A 17,708-nucleotide genomic window follows, 5' to 3' on the forward strand; every position below is an offset into this window, starting at 1 on the left:
CTGCGCCTCCTGCACATTGCAAGCCACAGAACCTCACCCACCCACTTCACTCTTTTACAGCCTTGGTTATTTCAAGTTTCTGCATAAATCATGCTTTGCAGTTACTAGAGGAACATAAAGGATGGGGATACAGACGTATACGTAAGTTTCTTTGGAGTTAATCTTGGAGGCTGTGGATTTGTCTCAACTGCAAACCCACAGAAGAATCTACATGCAGTTGATGTAATCCAAAGGTCTCAATGTTTCAAAAGCTGTCTGAACTCTTACCAACTTTATTACCAAATATGGTTGACTCATCTGACTTTTTCTGATTCAGGCTTTTCTTGTTAGACAAAGGGGTCTGTCGGTTCTGCCTGAATGGTCTTTCTCGGCTCAGTGGACAGCTATTTTATTCTCAAGAGAAGATTTAAAGGACATTGTACAGAGGCCAGATTCTCACACACAAAACTTCCCTGCCAACACTTAATTTGTCTTATGGGTCTTCAAATAAGCCAGGGAACTGGTTAATGAAAAGGAGTATTTTCCTGAACCAGCTCATGTAAATACAATTTCCATAGGCCAAAATATCCAGTTGCAGCTTCTCTCCTTGCGCTCCTCTCTTCTCCCTAAGGCAAGGGACTCTGGAATCAAGCTGATCTGAGCATGGGGTCATGGAGCTTTCACCTTAACTTCTCCTCCCTGCATTTCCACAAGCACGATAGCCAGCTGCAGTACAGCACTTGCTGGGTGAAAGGGCTGACATGCTTTTCCAGCCCATAACACCATTTTAAACTGACTTCCAGGAAACATGCGTGAGCCTGCAGAAAATTCCACCTTGCACTTAGACAGAATTTTGCACCAGAGGATCTCAACATGTCTACAACCTATCCTTGGGGTAATTCCACTGAAGTCAATGGACTTACCTCAGGGATAAATTTGGTGTGTTAGCTCTCGACATCCCTGTGAGGCAGGTAATCACTTCATCCACCACTGAAATGCCAGGTTTTTTAACACTGCTTAGCAACACGTGCCAGCAGTTCAGACAGAAAGTGAATACCACTATTATCCAGTTAAAACGCAAGAGGAATTTAGGTTGGCAAAATGTAATTACTCAAATTAAAATCCAGTCAGGACACAGGGATTTAGATTCCCCACCTCTTACAAAAATGACAGGAAATCTTTAATGTTCAGAGTGGTCAGGTCAATCCAAAAGTATTAGAATACAGTAAATATTTAGTGCTACGTTTAATATAAGTGCATAACGGCAATGTGAGCCATACAGAATAGGATAAATTGCCAGTATTCTAAATTTTCTTGTAGCTGATTTCAGCTGGTTTCAATTTTGGGGGAAAAGATGCACAACCCACAAGATAAATCTTTAAAAACTCTGTTCAGGACTCACAAAAAAATTCTTTCAGATGTGTAATTTTATTCTTTCACAGTGCTGTTATTTTAGTTTTTTGACTGGTCTATGCATTTCATAATTTTATTTTTCTTATGCTTAAATTTAATTCTTTGAGTAGTGAGTTCTAAAATGCCAAACCTGTCCTGGCTGGAGTAATTATCCCTATAGTAACTTTTTAAAAATATGTATTATATCTAGGTTTTTTGTTTCTACTGGTGGCGCACATCTGCACATACCTCGGTGCACATAAAATTGATTCCGCACATGGATGGAAAATATAAGAGGGAACATTGCTGGGCACCCAACTCCCTTAGGCTCCTTAGAAATCTCAGCCTCAGCTACCGCAGCTAACACTGCACTTTCCACCAGTGGATCTCAATGTGCCCATTCATATACACAAACGCAGGTTTCAGCAGGCAAACATTTCCATGTATGTCAGTCTTGTCCAAGACAGATCCTCAGGCCTGGTCTACACTACACAATTAGGTCGATGTAAGGCAGCTTATGTCAGTGTACACACAACAGCCTTGCTCCCGCCGATATAAGTGTCCTACTACACCAACATCATAACTCCACCTCCACAAGAGGCGTAGGGCTTATGTCGGTGTAGTTAGGGTGACGCAGTGTCTGTGTAGATGCTGCGTTCCTTACATTGGCTGGTTGCTGTCATTCTTGTCTCCAGGAAGGATTGAAATTGACAAGAAAGCTGGGCTGTCACTGGGGTGATGGTAGGGGGGCTCCAGCTAGACCCAGCAACCCCTTGGGTCTGTGCCCCCTGCTCCCATCCAGGCTGCACCCACCCCACTCCCCACCCGGCTGTCCCCCGAGTCCTAGCTCCCTGCTTCCACCCGGGCTGCACCTGCCCCACTCAGAGCTCAGCTGCCCCCTGGGTCCTGGTTCTCTGGAAGGGGGCACCTGGGCTCCCGGCAGGGACTGCGTGCAGAGCTGAGATCCTCTCTCCCCCCCGGCCCCTCTTAAGTTGGTGGAAGTGCTCCTGGTGAGGATGCATTAGTAGGAGCATTGCCGGCAGATCGAGGGAAGTGATTATTCCCCTCTGTTCGGCACTGGTGAGGCCACATCTGGAGTATTGCATCCAGTTTTGGTCATCCCACTACAGAAAGGATGTGGACAAATTGGAGAGAGTCCAGCGGAAGGCAACAAAAATGATTAGAGGGCCAGTGCACATGACTTATGAGGAGAGGCTGAGGGAACTGGGGTTATTTAGTCTGCAGAAGAGAAGAATGAGGGGGGATTTGATAGCAGCCTTCAACTATCTGAAGGGGGGGTCCAATGACGATGGAGCTCGGCTGTTCTCAGTGGTGGCAGATGACAGAACAAGGAGCAATGGTCTCAAGTTGCAGTGGGGGAGGTCTAGGTTGGATATTAGGAAACACTATTTCACTAGGAGGGTGGTGAAGCACTGGAATGGGTTCCCTAGGGAGGTGGTGGAATCTCCTTCCTTAGAGGTTTTTAAGGCCCAGCTTGACAAAGCCCTGGCTGGGATGATTTAGTTGGGGTTGGTCCTGCTTTGAGCAGGGGGTTGGACTAGATGACCTCCTGAGGTCTCTTCCAACCCTAATCTCCTATGATTCTATGATGTGCACTACCAATAGAAGGAGGGTAGGGTAGACATCAACCACCGTAGCAATTACCTAACATGGGTTGACTTAAGTTTCTACTGTAGACACGCCCTCACACAGTTTGCCTTTTTTTTTTTTTAAATGTGCTATTGTTCCACTAGTCACTGAAGAGTGAATCATTTGCAAAAATGCTCTGTTAGTTTCTAATGCGCAGTCTATGTGACTTTAAATAACCCCAGGTCAAGTTTATGAAAAATTACAAGATCTGGGTCTATGAGCTATAAAACAAAGCATCACGGCACACATGCACATCCATATACCCACAGACCGTAACTCATCACTGAGAAAAGAATCCAGAGTGGATTTTTAGCAAATGCTAGATAGTTTCTTTCAAAAAAGTGTCCAAAAATAGAAAACTCTGATAATGCCAACAAAAATCCAAGTTATATTCAGTTTTTTGTTTAAAGTCTCTTCTGAATATTTATTTCAGATGGCCCAGATTTAACCCAAAGCCTCCTCCTCTCTTCCGAAGAGGACACCATTTTAAAGCAATACATGTGAAAATTCTTCAAAGGGAAAATTAAAATGTACTTTGAAACTGATCATCATAAACATGAAAATGTACAGCTTTAAAAGACACCCTCCTAGTGAGTAGCAAAGACTCAGTTTCAAAGTAAAATGTGCACTTTTTACACAATTGAAATGAATACAAAATAGCTACAAAAATCTGAGTTCAGTTACTTTGCATTTCTGGAATGAGTTCAGTGCACACTGTGGAATAATTATGTATATTTTAAACAAAATATTGCTGTACAGTAATGGAATTATTTCCTGTTTTTGAAGGAAATCTCACAGGATTAACATGAGCTAGTGGTTTTAAACAGGTAATTGTTTAGGGTCAAATGGAAGGATGACTTGCCCCCAAAAAGTAAGCAGTAATGACTAATACAGAAAGCATATGGAGCCGCTGGCAGTAACTGACTGTCAGGTAATTTTAAACTACAGGTGTGGTACACTGGTACAGGAGATGTAAACAACAGCCAGGGGCAAAGGATTTTAAATTACTGCAGTCCTGCTTATTAAACAACATTCAAAGAAACTACAAGGGGTTAAGAACAATATAACCCTCTTGGGAAGCTGGAGAGAACAACCAAGCTGCAGCATTTGTGGATAATGTTTATCTCCAGGCTCCAAATGTCTTTTCCACAGTTCTTTCAGACATCACTGCTTTTCACCCAGCCTCCCCATCACTCTCATATCTTCCCTCTGGCTAACCCCCCCTTCTGTCCATCCTCCGTCTCAGTAGTCTTCCCTTCAGACGCCTGCTTCTTAACTAGACGATCACTGACATTCTGTCTCACCAACACAAAGTTAGTGACACAAACCCATTTCTCGCTGGCCAGACGGTCTGGAATTTCACTTGCTGTTTTAAAGATGACAACATAACCTGGTCTATTCTCCACTTAAAATAAAATAGACCATCCCCAAGAACTTTTAACATGCAGGGATGAAGTGCTAAAATACAGACTTCAGACACACTTCTCAGACTAACAGGGGATGAGCGTATTGCAAGGGAAGAAGCGGGAAAGCAAGTTTTCTACCTGTAGCATGGAACATCTTGCTGCCTGAAGTGGACTGGAGCAGCCTGCCAATGTGCATCGAAAGGAGTCTGTATTGGCTTGGGCGGCTCTTTGGAAGAAGGTCTCTATCTTGTTCCCATTTAAATGAACGCTACTTTTGCCACTGACTTCAAGGAGAGCCGGACACGGCCCTGCAGGTACATCTACACAGCAAAAACCAACCAAACAAACCCCCCCCCCAAGCCTTGGAGTCTGGGTCAACTGCCTTGGGCTCTGGGGCTCCTGCTGCAGAGATAAAAATAGCAGCATCGATGTTCAGACTCCAGCTGGAGCCCAGGCTCCGAGACTCTCCCCCGCCTCGCTGGGTTTCAAAGTCCAGGGTCCAGCCTAAGTGGGAATGTCTATACTGCTATTTTTAGCCCCGCAGCGGCAGCACGGGCCTGGGTCAGTTGACCTGGTTCTGAGACTCACTGCTGTGGGTCTTTTTTTGACGTACAGACATACCCTAAAATTAATAATGCTCAGGAGGGAATTAAAGGGGGAACAGTGTGGCTTTCCATGGAACTAGTACTTTCAGGGCTCAGTTCAGCAAATCATCCCTTAACAAAGCACTTAAGCATATGCCTATGTCCCATTAATTTATTTTTAACGTTAAGCATATGCTTAGGTGCTTTGGGAACAGGAATGAACTTATACTTAAGTATTCTGCTGCACTGGGGCTTGAGCTCCCTTACTGCCTCATAAGAACGGCCAGACTGGGTCAGACCAAAGGTCCATCCAGCGCAGTGTCCCGTCTTCTGACAGTGGCCAATGCCAGGTGCCCCAGAGGGAATGAACAGAACAGGCAATCATCAAGTGATCCATCCCCCGTTGCCCATTCCCAGCTTCTGGCAAGCAGAGGCTAGGGACACCATCCCTGCCCATCCTGGCTAATACCCATTGATGGACATATTCGCCATAAATGTATCTAGTTCTTTTTTGAACCCTGTTATAGTCTTGGCCTTCACAAAATCCTCTGGCAAAGAGTTCCACAGGTTGACCATGCGTTGTGTGAAGAAAAACTTCCTTTTGTTTGTTTTAAACCTGCTGCCTATTAATTTCATTTGGTGACCCCCTAGTTCTTGCGTTATTTACTCCTTCTCATAACACTTCCTTATTTACTTTCTCCACACCAGTCATGATTTTATAGACCTCTATCATATCCCCCCTTGACATTTCTTTTCCAAGCTGAAAAGTCCGAGTCTTATTAATCTCTCCTCATACAGAACCTGTTCCATACCCCTAATCATTTTTGTTGCCCTTTTCTGAACTTTTTCCAATTCCAATGTATCTTTTTTGAGATGGGGCGACCACATCTGCACGCCGTGTACCATGGATTTATATAGAGGCAATATGATATTTTCTGTCGTATTATCTATCGCTTTCTTAATGATTTCCTTTCTCACCTCTGGAAATGTGCTCCTGATTAACTGTATCCAGGGTGGTGTGGGAATGAGGGAGCCTCACGATAGAACAGGAGTTTCCCCTTAATACTTTCCCCCAAAATCTATTAAATGGACTAAAATTTCACAGAAGAGAAAACAGAGTATGGCCTTGACTATATTATAAATAGTAGCTAAAAGCATATACAACTCATCAGCATCTCTCAAACATTAATGCTTACCCTTGCCAAAAAGACACTGCCAAAGGCAGTAATACTGCATTCTCCTTTTTCTAATTATAAATTTAACTTTAATGCCAAACCCTCAGAATGCTAAATCCAACTAGTCTCTCAAGCAGAAATCTAATATTTACATATTGCTCTGTTTGAGCTGAGTTCCTAGGACACAATGGAAGAAAGATGGCTTGGGGGTGAGGCATCTTTGTCAAGTTTTCAATATATTCCTATAAACAAAGTTTTTGTTGTGGTTTTTTTTGGGAGGGGACTATCAAAAGCTTCCGTCTAATGTAATGCACAACAAATACAGTTTACAATGACTACTCAAAGTCAGACCATTTTGTTAAAAATAAATAAACAAACGAAAACCAGTTATCCAGAAGTTACTGTAACAATTTAATGCCCTCATTGGTTTTTGTGTTATAGTAAGACCTTACGAAACAAATACCTTATCATGGATTTCACATAAATGTCATGGAATTATTGAATACACAGTAATTTCTACCCATATTTTTTTTAGAACATTTTATAGTAGTTCTAAGTTTCTCTTTCCCCTGTTGGATAAAGCTTACAAAACCCTGCCCTCCCCAATTATGTATGGCATTCTTGCTTTGAACTAATGCCTTCCAACCTGCATATGTTTGTCTAAATAATTTAAACCACAGGGTGGAACATTCTGGCACCTTCTGGTTAGTATATGACACTTCCATTTTGTGAGCTGCACATAACTGTATAAAGATGTAACCAGTGGCACCATTAAATATTCTCCAAACCCTTGACTGCTCTGCTGATAAGCAGTCAACACTAAATGGGCTCCCTAGGTAACTGAAGTATCCTCGGTCTTGTGCGCATGTACAAGGCACTTCTGAAACGCAGCACAGACAGCTTCACATTTAAAACAAAAAAAGAGAAAAATAAGTCTGTTGACCACAGTAATAGAACTAGCAAAATGCTAAGCATTATTTGTATTGTTTTCTTTTCTTTAATATAAAAAGTATAACTGCAGAGGTCCAACATACAAATACAAAAAACTGTGCATAATAAATGCACCATAATACTGTACATACAGTGTAAACCGTTCAACAAGAATGATTTAAATATACCTGTTCTTCTCCTGACCTGGAAGACACAAGAATAAAATTCTGTAACTCTAGGACATGTGCATAAACTTTTTGAGAGCTTGGATCGCTAGCCAACAGTATCCCTGAAGATAAACAGAGTCAAATGTTTACTTAATGAAAGTAATTATTCGGTGAATTGCTGGTTATCATTAACTAAGAACAAAAGTACAAGTTCAGCGAACATTAAATCCACACTGAGGTCTTTCCATCCCCCGATTTGCTACTGGCACTACTTTTGTTTGAGCCTGCTTTGGATTTCTTCTCTCTGGAACTGCTGGGATTGTTCTGGTTATTATATGCCTGGATTGCAAGGTCCAGACGTTCCTGAGCCACTTTAATCTCCCTCTGCAGATGTTCTAGGTCGGCTGGAATGTTTTCTTCGTTGCTCCCATACTGCTGTTCCTGAGCGATATTAGCTTTGTTTTGCTTGTAGGCCATTTTGGCATTGGATAATTCAGTATATTGGATTTGATCTGGCTTGACTGCAATGTTATAGCCAGGAGGAGCAGATGGAGTATTCCAAGTAAAAGGGTAGTTATAGGTACCAGAGTCTTCCAGCTCTTTTCTTTTACTGTTTAATGTGTCTCGGATTGTACCAAATCCCAAATGGAGCATCTCCCAGACATTCAAAAGTAAACACAGGCAGCTTACGCCATACATTATTAAAAGGAAAATGGTCTTTTCAGTAGGCCTTGAAATGAAACAATCTATCTTGTGTGGGCATGGTTTCCTGCTACATACAAATGTGGGGCTGACTTCGAACCCATACAAAAAATATTGACCAACAAGAAAGCCAACTTCGAACATAGTCCTAGACAGCAGCTGCAGCACATAGATTTTCATGAGCCCATCCTCTCGAATTCGCCGCCTGCCATCGTGTTTTGCTTTAGTGAGGGCTGGCTGCTCCTTGTTCTCCCGCTCACTTTCTAGCTCTATTTCTGGGTACATCATTGGATCTTCTTCGTGGTCATCCTCTGTCTCCTCCAAGCCACGGTGTTGTTTCCAGCGCATTGAAAAGGTTTTGCTCCTGGTTCTTTTGTCAGGTTCGTTATGTTCCACCATTCTGGCAATTTTATGAATGGCATAGCCTAAATACATCACCGATGGAGTGGCGACAAGAATGATCTGAAACACCCAAAATCTCACATGCGAAAGAGGAGCAAAAGCATCATAGCAAACATTCTCACATCCTGGTTGTTCCGTGTTGCACACAAACTTGCTTTGTTCATCATAATAGATGGATTCCCCTCCCACAGCAGTAAGGACAATCCGAAAGACAATCAAAACCGTCAGCCAGATTTTGCCAACAAATGTTGAATGATTGTGGATTTCCTCTAACAGACGGGTCAAGAAACTCCAACTCATGGTGGTCAAATCGTTTTATCTTAAAAAAAAGAGACACACGTTAAGAGTTTAAAACACTCAGCCCCAACACTGCCAACATTTAATCAAGAGAGCAAGGAAATTTAATCATCCATACAAAAATTCTACATCTAAACTCTTTTGCTGTCTCACCTGTTATCCAGAATCTCTACCAGTCAAAATTTGCCTGAAGAATCTAAGTTTCCTTTGTAGGTTTTCAAGAAAGCCACTACAAATAAAGAAGAAGAAGAAAAAAGTTTTTAAGTCCCAATCCACAAACAACTGTTTCCAAGGTTATTACAAAAAGGTGGGATAAACATGCTGATGCTTCTGTACCTCAAATTTGAATAAAATTGACTGTTTACACATTTAGGCTGAGATTCTCATAGCAACCTATGGGATACGAAAGCCCAATTATGATGAAATGTAATGGGAATGGAGTATCCAGAACTCAATGTGTACTCTCACTAAAACATTTCATCAACTCTCTTGTACACTTGCATTTAAAAAAAAAAAAAAGATTGAACAAACTCCATCCATTTTGTCCTTGAACTGTGAAAAATACAGTACAGAGAAAGCTGAATAACGCTAGTAACAACATCCTTACAGACAAGAAATTGTAGCATAACTGAAACATAACTGCACCTTTTCCTCAAGGAGGATTTTATTCTAAGGCCTTATTCCCAAGCCTAATAAAGTCAATGGGAGTCTTTCTATTGACTTCAGTGGATTTTGAATTAGGCTCCTAGTGATGCTAACGTAAGTGTAACATTTTCCATTCATTGCACAAAAGATATTTAAGAAGTGCCTACTCTGATAGGAGTCACCATGAGATTAATAGGCAGTGCTAGTTGGGGGGCGGGGGGAGGAAAATGCAACAAATAGGAAAAAGGGAAATCAATAGCAATCAGTAAAAATTACTGAATTTTTAAAGTATTTTAAGAACAAAAGAAATCCTAACAATGGTACAGGCCTATTACTAGACAGAGATGATAAAACTGTTAACAATGATGAAGTAGTATCAGAGGGGGGAGCCGTGTTAGTTTGTATCCACAAAAACAACGAGGAGTCTGGTGGCACCTTAAAGACTAACAGATGTATTTGGGCATAAGCTTTCGTGCGTAAAAAACCCACTTCTTCAGATGCATGGAGAAAAGATGTAGAAAAGGCCAACATGTTCAATAAATATTTCTGTTCTGCATTTGGAAAGCAGCAGGATAATAGACTCACATCACAAGGATGACAAAGTATTTCCAGAGATAAACTGGGTGAGGTAATATCTTTTACTGGACCAACTTCTGTTGGTGAAAGAGACAAGCTTTCATCAAACTACACAGAGCTATTCTTTAGATAACCAAGGATGTTAAACTATATCTATTGAGAATAAGCACATTTAAATTAGCAGACCCACATAACCTGCACCCAAAAGTCCTACAAGTGTTGGCTGAGGAGATCTCTGCCCTGCTGATGTTAATTTTTAATAAATCTTGAAATACTGGGGAAATTCTAGGAGACTGAAAGAATGAGAATGTTCTGCCAATATTCAAACAGGACAAGCTGATGACCCAGGTAACTACAAGCCAGCTAGTCTGACATAAATCCTGGGCAAAATAATGGGGAAAAATTGATACAGGATGCAATTCATAAATAATTAAAGGATATGAATATAATTAATGCTAGTCAACATGGTTTTATGGAAAAAGGTCAGGTCAGATAAACCTAATTTCATTCTTTGTTGAGATTACAAGTTTGGTTGATAAAGGTAACTGCGCAGATGGAATATACTTAAGACATCTGTAAGGCATTTGACTTTATACCGCATGGCATTATGGTTAAAATATTAGCACTATACAATACCAAGAGAGTCCATGCACAGCTACAGACTAGGGACCGAATGGCTAGGTAGCAGTTCTGCAGAAAAGGACCTAGGGGTCACAGTGGACGAGAAGCTGGATATGAGTTAACAGTGTGCTCTTGTTGCCAAGAAGGCTAATGGCATTTTGGGCTGTATAAGTAGGGGCATTGCCAGCAGATCGAGGGACGTGATCGTTCCCCTTTATTCGACATTGGTGAGGCCTCATCTGGAGTACTGTGTCCAGTTTTGGGCCCCACACTACAAGAAGGATGTGGAAAAATTGGAAAGAGTCCAGCGGAGGGCAACAAAAATGATTAGGGGTCTGGAGTGCATGACTTATGAGGAGAGGCTGAGGGAACTGGGATTGTTTAGTCTCCAGAAGAGAAGAATGAGGGGGGATTTGATAGCAGCCTACAACTACCTGAAGGGGGGTTCCAAAGAGGATGGAACTCGGCTGTTCTCAATGGTGGCAGATGACAGAACAAGGAGCAATGGTCTCAAGTTGCAGTGGGGGAGGTCTAGGTTGGATATTAGGAAACACTATTTCACTAGGAGGGTGGTGAAGCACTGGAATGTGTTACCTAGGGAGGTGGTGGAGTCTCCTTCCTTGGAGGTTTTTAAGGCCCGGCTTGACAAAGCCCTGGCTGGGATGATTTAGTTGGGAATTGGTCCTGCTTTGAGCAGGGGGTTAGACTAGATGACCTCCTGAGGTCCCTTCCAACCCTGATATTCTATGATTCTATGTTAGATGGATTAAGAACTGGCTAAATAACAGATCTCAAAACGCAGTCACCAATGGGGAATCTTCATCAATTGAGGTGTTTCTAATTGGGTCCCACTGGAATCAGTACTATGCTTTTCAACATTTTCATCAAATTAAAATTTGCAGATGACACAAAGATTGGCAGAACAGTAAATAATGATGAGGACAGGGCATGGATCACATGGTCAGTGGGTCCATTCAAACAAAATACATTTTAATTAGAGTGAATAATTGATTTTTTGGTTCAGGGCCAATCCTAACCTCTCCTCCAACCTCTCAAATTGGCTTTGACCAAAATACATTTTTTCCCCCCATTTTTCTGAAACAGACAAACAAAAACGGAAAAATTCTGTTTCGGGTCAAACAGAATACTTCATTTGACCCAAAACTAAATTTTGTTTTGTTTCAGGTGGTTTTCAGGTGTTTTTTCACCCTTGTTTAATCAGCTATATTTCAAAATGAAACCCCATTTCATTTCAAAATGGTCAAAAACAAACATTTCTAAATGAAAAGTCAAAACATTTAGTTTTGAAATGGTCAAAATGAACCATTTCAACTTTTTCAAAATGTTTTTTCCTTTTTTTATTTCCAAATCTGATCTGAATCTGCGAATAGTTTTGATGCCCTGAAAATGCATTTTTTGGGCAAATTTACTATTTCTCGAAATATTTTCACCCCGTTCTAGCTTTAATATCGCCAAACGCAAAGCTGTACATGTAGGAGCAAGAAATGCAGGCCACACCTACAGAATGGGGGACCATATCCTGGAAAGCAGGAACTCTGTAAAGGATTTAGAGGTCATAGCGGGCAAGCAACTCAACATCAGCTCCCAGTGCAACGCTGTGGCAAACAGGGCTAAAGCAATCCTGGGATGTATATACAGAGGACCAATGAGGAGGATTACAGAGGAGATTTTACCTCTGCATATGGCACTGGTGAAAAGTTGGAGAGAGTGCAGAAAAAAAGCCAAACAAATGGTTTAAGGGTTGGAGAAAATGTCTTACAACCGAGGGACTTAAAGAGATCAATCTATTTAGACTCTCAAAAAGAAGATTGAGAGGTGACTTGATTACAATGAATATGCAGAAAATGGGGAGAAAATACAGGGTATCAAAGGGCTCTTTAATCTAGCAGAGAAAAGCACAACAAGAACCAGTGGCTGAAAGCTGAAGCCACACAAATTCAAATTAGAAATAAGGCACAATTTTATAACCGTGAAGGTGATTAACCCCTGGAACAAACTACCAAGGGAAGTGCTGAATTCTCCATCTCTTACTGTCTTCAAATCAAGACTAGAGGCCTATCTGGAAGATATGCTTTAGTCAAACACAAGTTATTGGGCTCAACACAGGGTAACAGTGAAATGTAATGGCTCGGGACACACAGGAGGCCAGACTAGATGATCTAATTGTCCCTTCTGGCTTTAAACCATACAAATCTAGTTACTTGAGAATTTTGACTCTACAGATGGACCATGTATGATGCTAGTTAATATCTTGGTAGTTGGCCAGTGAGCCACAAAATGTACTTACTTTTTTTTTTTTAATTGATGACATCTCAACTCAGAGCAAAATTTGGCCCTAAATTTACTTTAAGTAGCCACAATATACATCTGAAATGAATTCAATGAAGCTACACCAATGTAAATGTGGAGTACAAGCAGAATTTGGCCTTTAATTTCCAGACTGCATCAATGTTCATTCCAAGTTCCCAAGAGCTGAAAACAGAGAAGCCAACTTTTAAAACAGACCAGCTTACAGTATAACAGAGGAAATTGGATCATTAGTTTTAGAAGACATTTGTCGTGAAATCTAGCAAGTTTATGTTAGTTAAAAGTCCCTTCAGTTGCTTTTCCTACCCGTGAACCCTCCCCCCACTGCCAATTTTTTGTGATTTTACAGCACATTTTAAAAAAAAATTCTCATCTTGCTGTGTGCCAAAACAACATAAACAACATGGGAAACAGACTAATTGCACCCAGTGCTTTTAAATGCGAGCACAATGAAAATTTCTCTCTCTCTATGATCTGTCAGTTACAGTCATCATAGGTGTGACAAATAACAGGAGAGAAAAAAAATTACCAATAGAAGTGTGATTTTTAAGTTGATGGTATCCTTTAATAGCCTTATGAAACTGGCTGCAGCTACAGAATACATGTCTCTGCCTTTACAACATGTATACTGCAGGACTCAGCTATAACAGTAACCTTCACATACACACTGTACACTTAATACTTCCCAGATTTGCTGTTCTGGGAACATTTAACTTAATTACTCTCTATTGTTTGAAACAAAGGCTTATGGACAGTGACACCCATCTGAAAAAGGCAAATTGTCAGCAATTTCCACTAATTTACGTCATGCCACGAAAGGCATTTGAGAGAGACCTTCATTCCTTATATTTGTCATAAGTCCATAACACCACTTAGAGCAGCAAAGGCTGCTCAGAGCAGGCAGAGCAGACAATACAAAAACAGCATGATCTTTTTCTCTGGCTGTAAATTAGTCCCGACCACACCTTTATTAATCAAATTTTGCCTACCTGCTTTCAGATGGCACTCTAAGGAGGAACTGAAAAATGGACTTGGCATAAACACTGACTCAGAGTTGGGATGAATTATTGTAACACTCATTGGTTGTTTGCAGTGATGTATAACATTAGCTCCATTATTCACAGAGTTTGCTGGAGAAATTGGTCAGGAGTCAACACTCTATGGGCCAAATCCACTGCCCTGTCCAAGCCTGAATAAATGGGTTTGGAACAAAGGGGTCCTGCAGCAACTGGGCAGGGAATGGAATCTACCCAGTTCACCGGCTATGGAGTAAAAGTAGAGCTGCTCCACACATGTCCCTATGTACGGAGTCCAGCCAACAGATCTACATGGTCATACCCGTCCCTGTATATGGAGTACAGAGGTCCCATGGACCTGGGCAGACACAGGTACGGCCCTCATGTGGACCTCACCAGATCCAGCCTCCTGTCCCCTGATTTCTAAGCCATATGTGACCAAGAGGCCTACCTAACCACAAGGGTTGGTAGATCTCCCTGTGTATTATGGCTGGACTTTCCAGAGGAGCCTAAGGGTGTTTGACGGCCAACTCCCACTGAATTTTAATAGGATATGAGCACCTAACTCTTTTGTACTACTTTGAAAAGTTCAGCCTTAAATAGTAAGTATGGGCATGTGCTCATTTGCATCGCGAACAAGCAATCATTTAGGAGGAAGGCACTCAACTAAGGGGATTCCTTCACTACCCACATCTTATCACATCTTCTCCAATTAAATTAGGTCCATTCATGTTCTTCAAATCATACTCACTTCATTTTGCTTTCAAACAATTTAGCAGCTGTGTGCTGAGAAGAACGTGGGAGTTAACATTTGGTAAGTTCATTGGTAACCAATTGAGCTTCCAAGAAATGCAGAATGAAATTTAATAGGCCCCAAAGGCCAATTAAAATGACTAATCATTACTATTCATTCAAATCTCATTTCTATTCAAACATCAGAGATCACAAGATGTACAAGTGCTTGAGAGGATGGGAAGTAGCTTCCTTTTCTTTCATTTAAAAATTAGCAAGATCTTATTGCTCATGAAAAGAGGGAATAAAAGTCATTGGCTTGTGCTGAACCCAATACAGGCACTGTGCAAGCTTCCCCAACACAGCACGGCCAACAGGCATCTATCTTGACCTGCAATTCAGTTCCGAGTCCCTCCTGAATTAGACTAGCGGAACTGTGTAGGAGTTTTGCAATGCTGACAAACGGAGACTGGGATGAGACGATGTAATATTATTAAGCTTCCTTCACTTAGAATCAGAGAATATTAGGGTTGGAAGAGACCTCAGGAGGTCATCTAGTCCAATCCCCTGCTCAAAGCCAGACCAACACCAACTAAATCATCCCAGCCAAGGCTTTGTCAAGCCGGGCCTTAAAAACCTCTAAGGATGGAGATTCCACTACCTCCCTAGTGAAACCCATTCCAGTGCTTCACCACCCTCCTAGTGAAACTTGTGACATGAAATGGGATTTGATCCCAACTCTCCACTCATCCCTGGCGCCACCTATCCCAGAGTTAGGGGGGGAGGGATAGCTCAGTGGTTTGAGCATTGACCTGCTAAACCCAGGATTGTGAGTTCAATCCTTGAGGGGGCCACTTAGGGATCTAGGGCAAAATCAGTACTTGGTCCTGCTAGTGAAGGCAGGGGGCTGGACTCGATGACCTTTCAAGGTCCCTTCCAGTTCTAGGAGATAAATTAATGGAGATATCCTATTTATTTATTTTATTTATTTAGTTGTTAATTAAAGTTTATGATTTTACACAGCTGAAATAAATTCATGTAAAACCAGCTGCACTGGATAAAAATTCTTTGTTTCTATGTGCTTATATAACATTTCTGACTGAGGATTCAGCTACTTTTAAAAACAAACAAACTGTTTTTCAAATAGCTGGGCTATTCAGTCTATCTTGCAAGTCTCATGTGACATGTAAAAAACAGAAAAGGGTTCAGAAAAAGCCACACTGTCAATGTCTATTTGGAGAAGATTCCTGAACAGACATTTGACAACTAGTCTTATTCTGCCCTCCTATTTTGGGCATTTTAACAAGATTCTGTTGATTCCCTACATCATTTCCCCAGAGTTTAAAGTTGTATGTTAAATTATGAGACCTTAGATCCCATCCTGCCTATAAACAAGACTTTAAAACGGGATATAAATGGGTTTTGCAAGGAATAGATTTTTATGAATAAATGTTTGTAAACGTCAATTTCACTGTATACGCACCAAGAGATAAAAAGTATTTCCAACAATAATAATGGAAATTTAAAGACAGACAGAAAAATGCTGATTGAGAACTTATTAGAGTTTGATTTAAGGATATTTACTTTGTATATTTTGACATGTGATGTTAACAATTTGTGTTTTAACTGTTCTAAAGCTTTAACTTTTTTAATTTTGGCTATTCTCTACTGTCATTCAATTGTCTGACTCCCCACATTGTCTGACCCTCCATAATTTGCTGCAACTGTGAAAATTTAAATTGATAAAAATAGGGGGAAATGCTTTAAAATAAACATCAATATTATCTGTCAAAACTTTTTAAAAAATAAATATCGAATTCTGCCAAGCCTAGATAGAACCATGAAATACTTGTAATGTCAAAAAAATGAAGAGGTCAAGTACAGGTCTTTCCTTTTTGAACAATCCACATTATATAAATCAGATTAGAACACAAACCTAAATGTACAGCTAAGGAATGAACCTCCAAGTAGCCTGCTGTGCCCTATAGGTGAACTAATATGGATGCAAAAATGGCCTTCAATTTAAGAATGCTCCCCTACAGCTCAGGTAACACAGTTCACATGAAAGCATTACATACTTCATTACGTCCAAAAAGGTGGTTTCCAGTGCAATGTGTGAGGAAGAATAAGAACTCCCATTAACAAAAAGAAATTGAATATCTAAGACTCCTGTCCATCATGATGCAATTAAGTGTGTGTGTGTGTGTGTGTGTGTGTGTGTGTGTGTGTGTGTGTCAGTTCTTTTCGTTCCTCCACCCAATCTAACTGCTGTGGACTCCCCACATGACAAGAAAAAACCCCCCCTGCTTTCTAAGGCGCCTATCACAGTGCTATGCACACACACAGAGAATCCAAGTTTCCCAAAACAGGCCCACACAACAAGCACATTTCAACAGCACAGGAACAAGCTCTACAGAAACCTGTTCACATCTAGCTATCAAGCTAGGAAGAATCCAATTCTCCAGCAGCATGGGAGAAGAAAACCCATGGTGAAGATGAAGTATTGCTGCCTGCCAGTAACTACTGACCAGCACCTAAAACTTCTGGGTATATCTACTGTCTGTCTGGTAAATCTGATTTGAGGCAGAAAATAGAAGCTGATCTTTCCCCTCAGTTTCCTTGCAATTGCTGTCCCACAGTAGTTTATTTTATTCATTCATTCGTATTTTGATTGTGGCAACATGAGCTCACAGCCCAGCCTCTGGACACACTCGAATGAATGTCCCCAACCAAACTCTTAGCAACAAGTCCTTCACATCCAGACCATCTCAGGAAGAAGTCTGCTAGTCAGCAAGCAGCTCCCACTAACTGACAAAGCATGCAAGTTCCAATCTGAAGGAACCTACATGGACAACCCCCTGCTTCCAGTCTCCAAAACAGTTGTCAGCACTGTAGAAGATCCCAAACGTCGGAAGTTACACAGGGACAAAAGGTGGTATCCTTGAAGTCGTCAGGCTTTATACAAGCCCTCGCCAATTGCATTCAGAAGTGAACAGCAAGCCAGTGAAGCACAACTGTCATGAACTCAGAAAAGTCTGCACACTCAGAAAGCAGCTTGCAGAGTTGGGCCTTAGCTGAACCTTCTGGGTGGTCTTTGAGGGTAGAT

At 41.2% G+C, this 17,708-nt stretch overlaps 1 protein-coding gene across 1 annotated transcript; it reads right to left on the minus strand.

Moving 5' to 3' along the window:
• Nucleotides 1-7,505: 7,505 nt before the first annotated feature.
• On the minus strand, nucleotides 7,506-8,687 carry GJC1 (gap junction protein gamma 1). Its single transcript, XM_065422654.1, has one exon. It carries the CDS (start codon nucleotides 8,685-8,687, stop codon nucleotides 7,506-7,508), a length of 1,182 nt encoding a protein of 393 aa, XP_065278726.1.
• Between the last annotated feature and the right edge of the window lie 9,021 nt (nucleotides 8,688-17,708).

This window comes from Emys orbicularis, chromosome 25 (assembly GCF_028017835.1).
Source record: "Emys orbicularis isolate rEmyOrb1 chromosome 25, rEmyOrb1.hap1, whole genome shotgun sequence".
Taxonomy (NCBI): Eukaryota; Metazoa; Chordata; order Testudines; family Emydidae; genus Emys; species Emys orbicularis.

Excerpts from the sequence above, each read along its gene's own strand:
- GJC1 (XM_065422654.1), bottom strand. The coding sequence starts at position 8,687 with ATGAGTTGGAGTTTCTTGACCCGTCTGTTAGAGGAAATCCACAATCAT.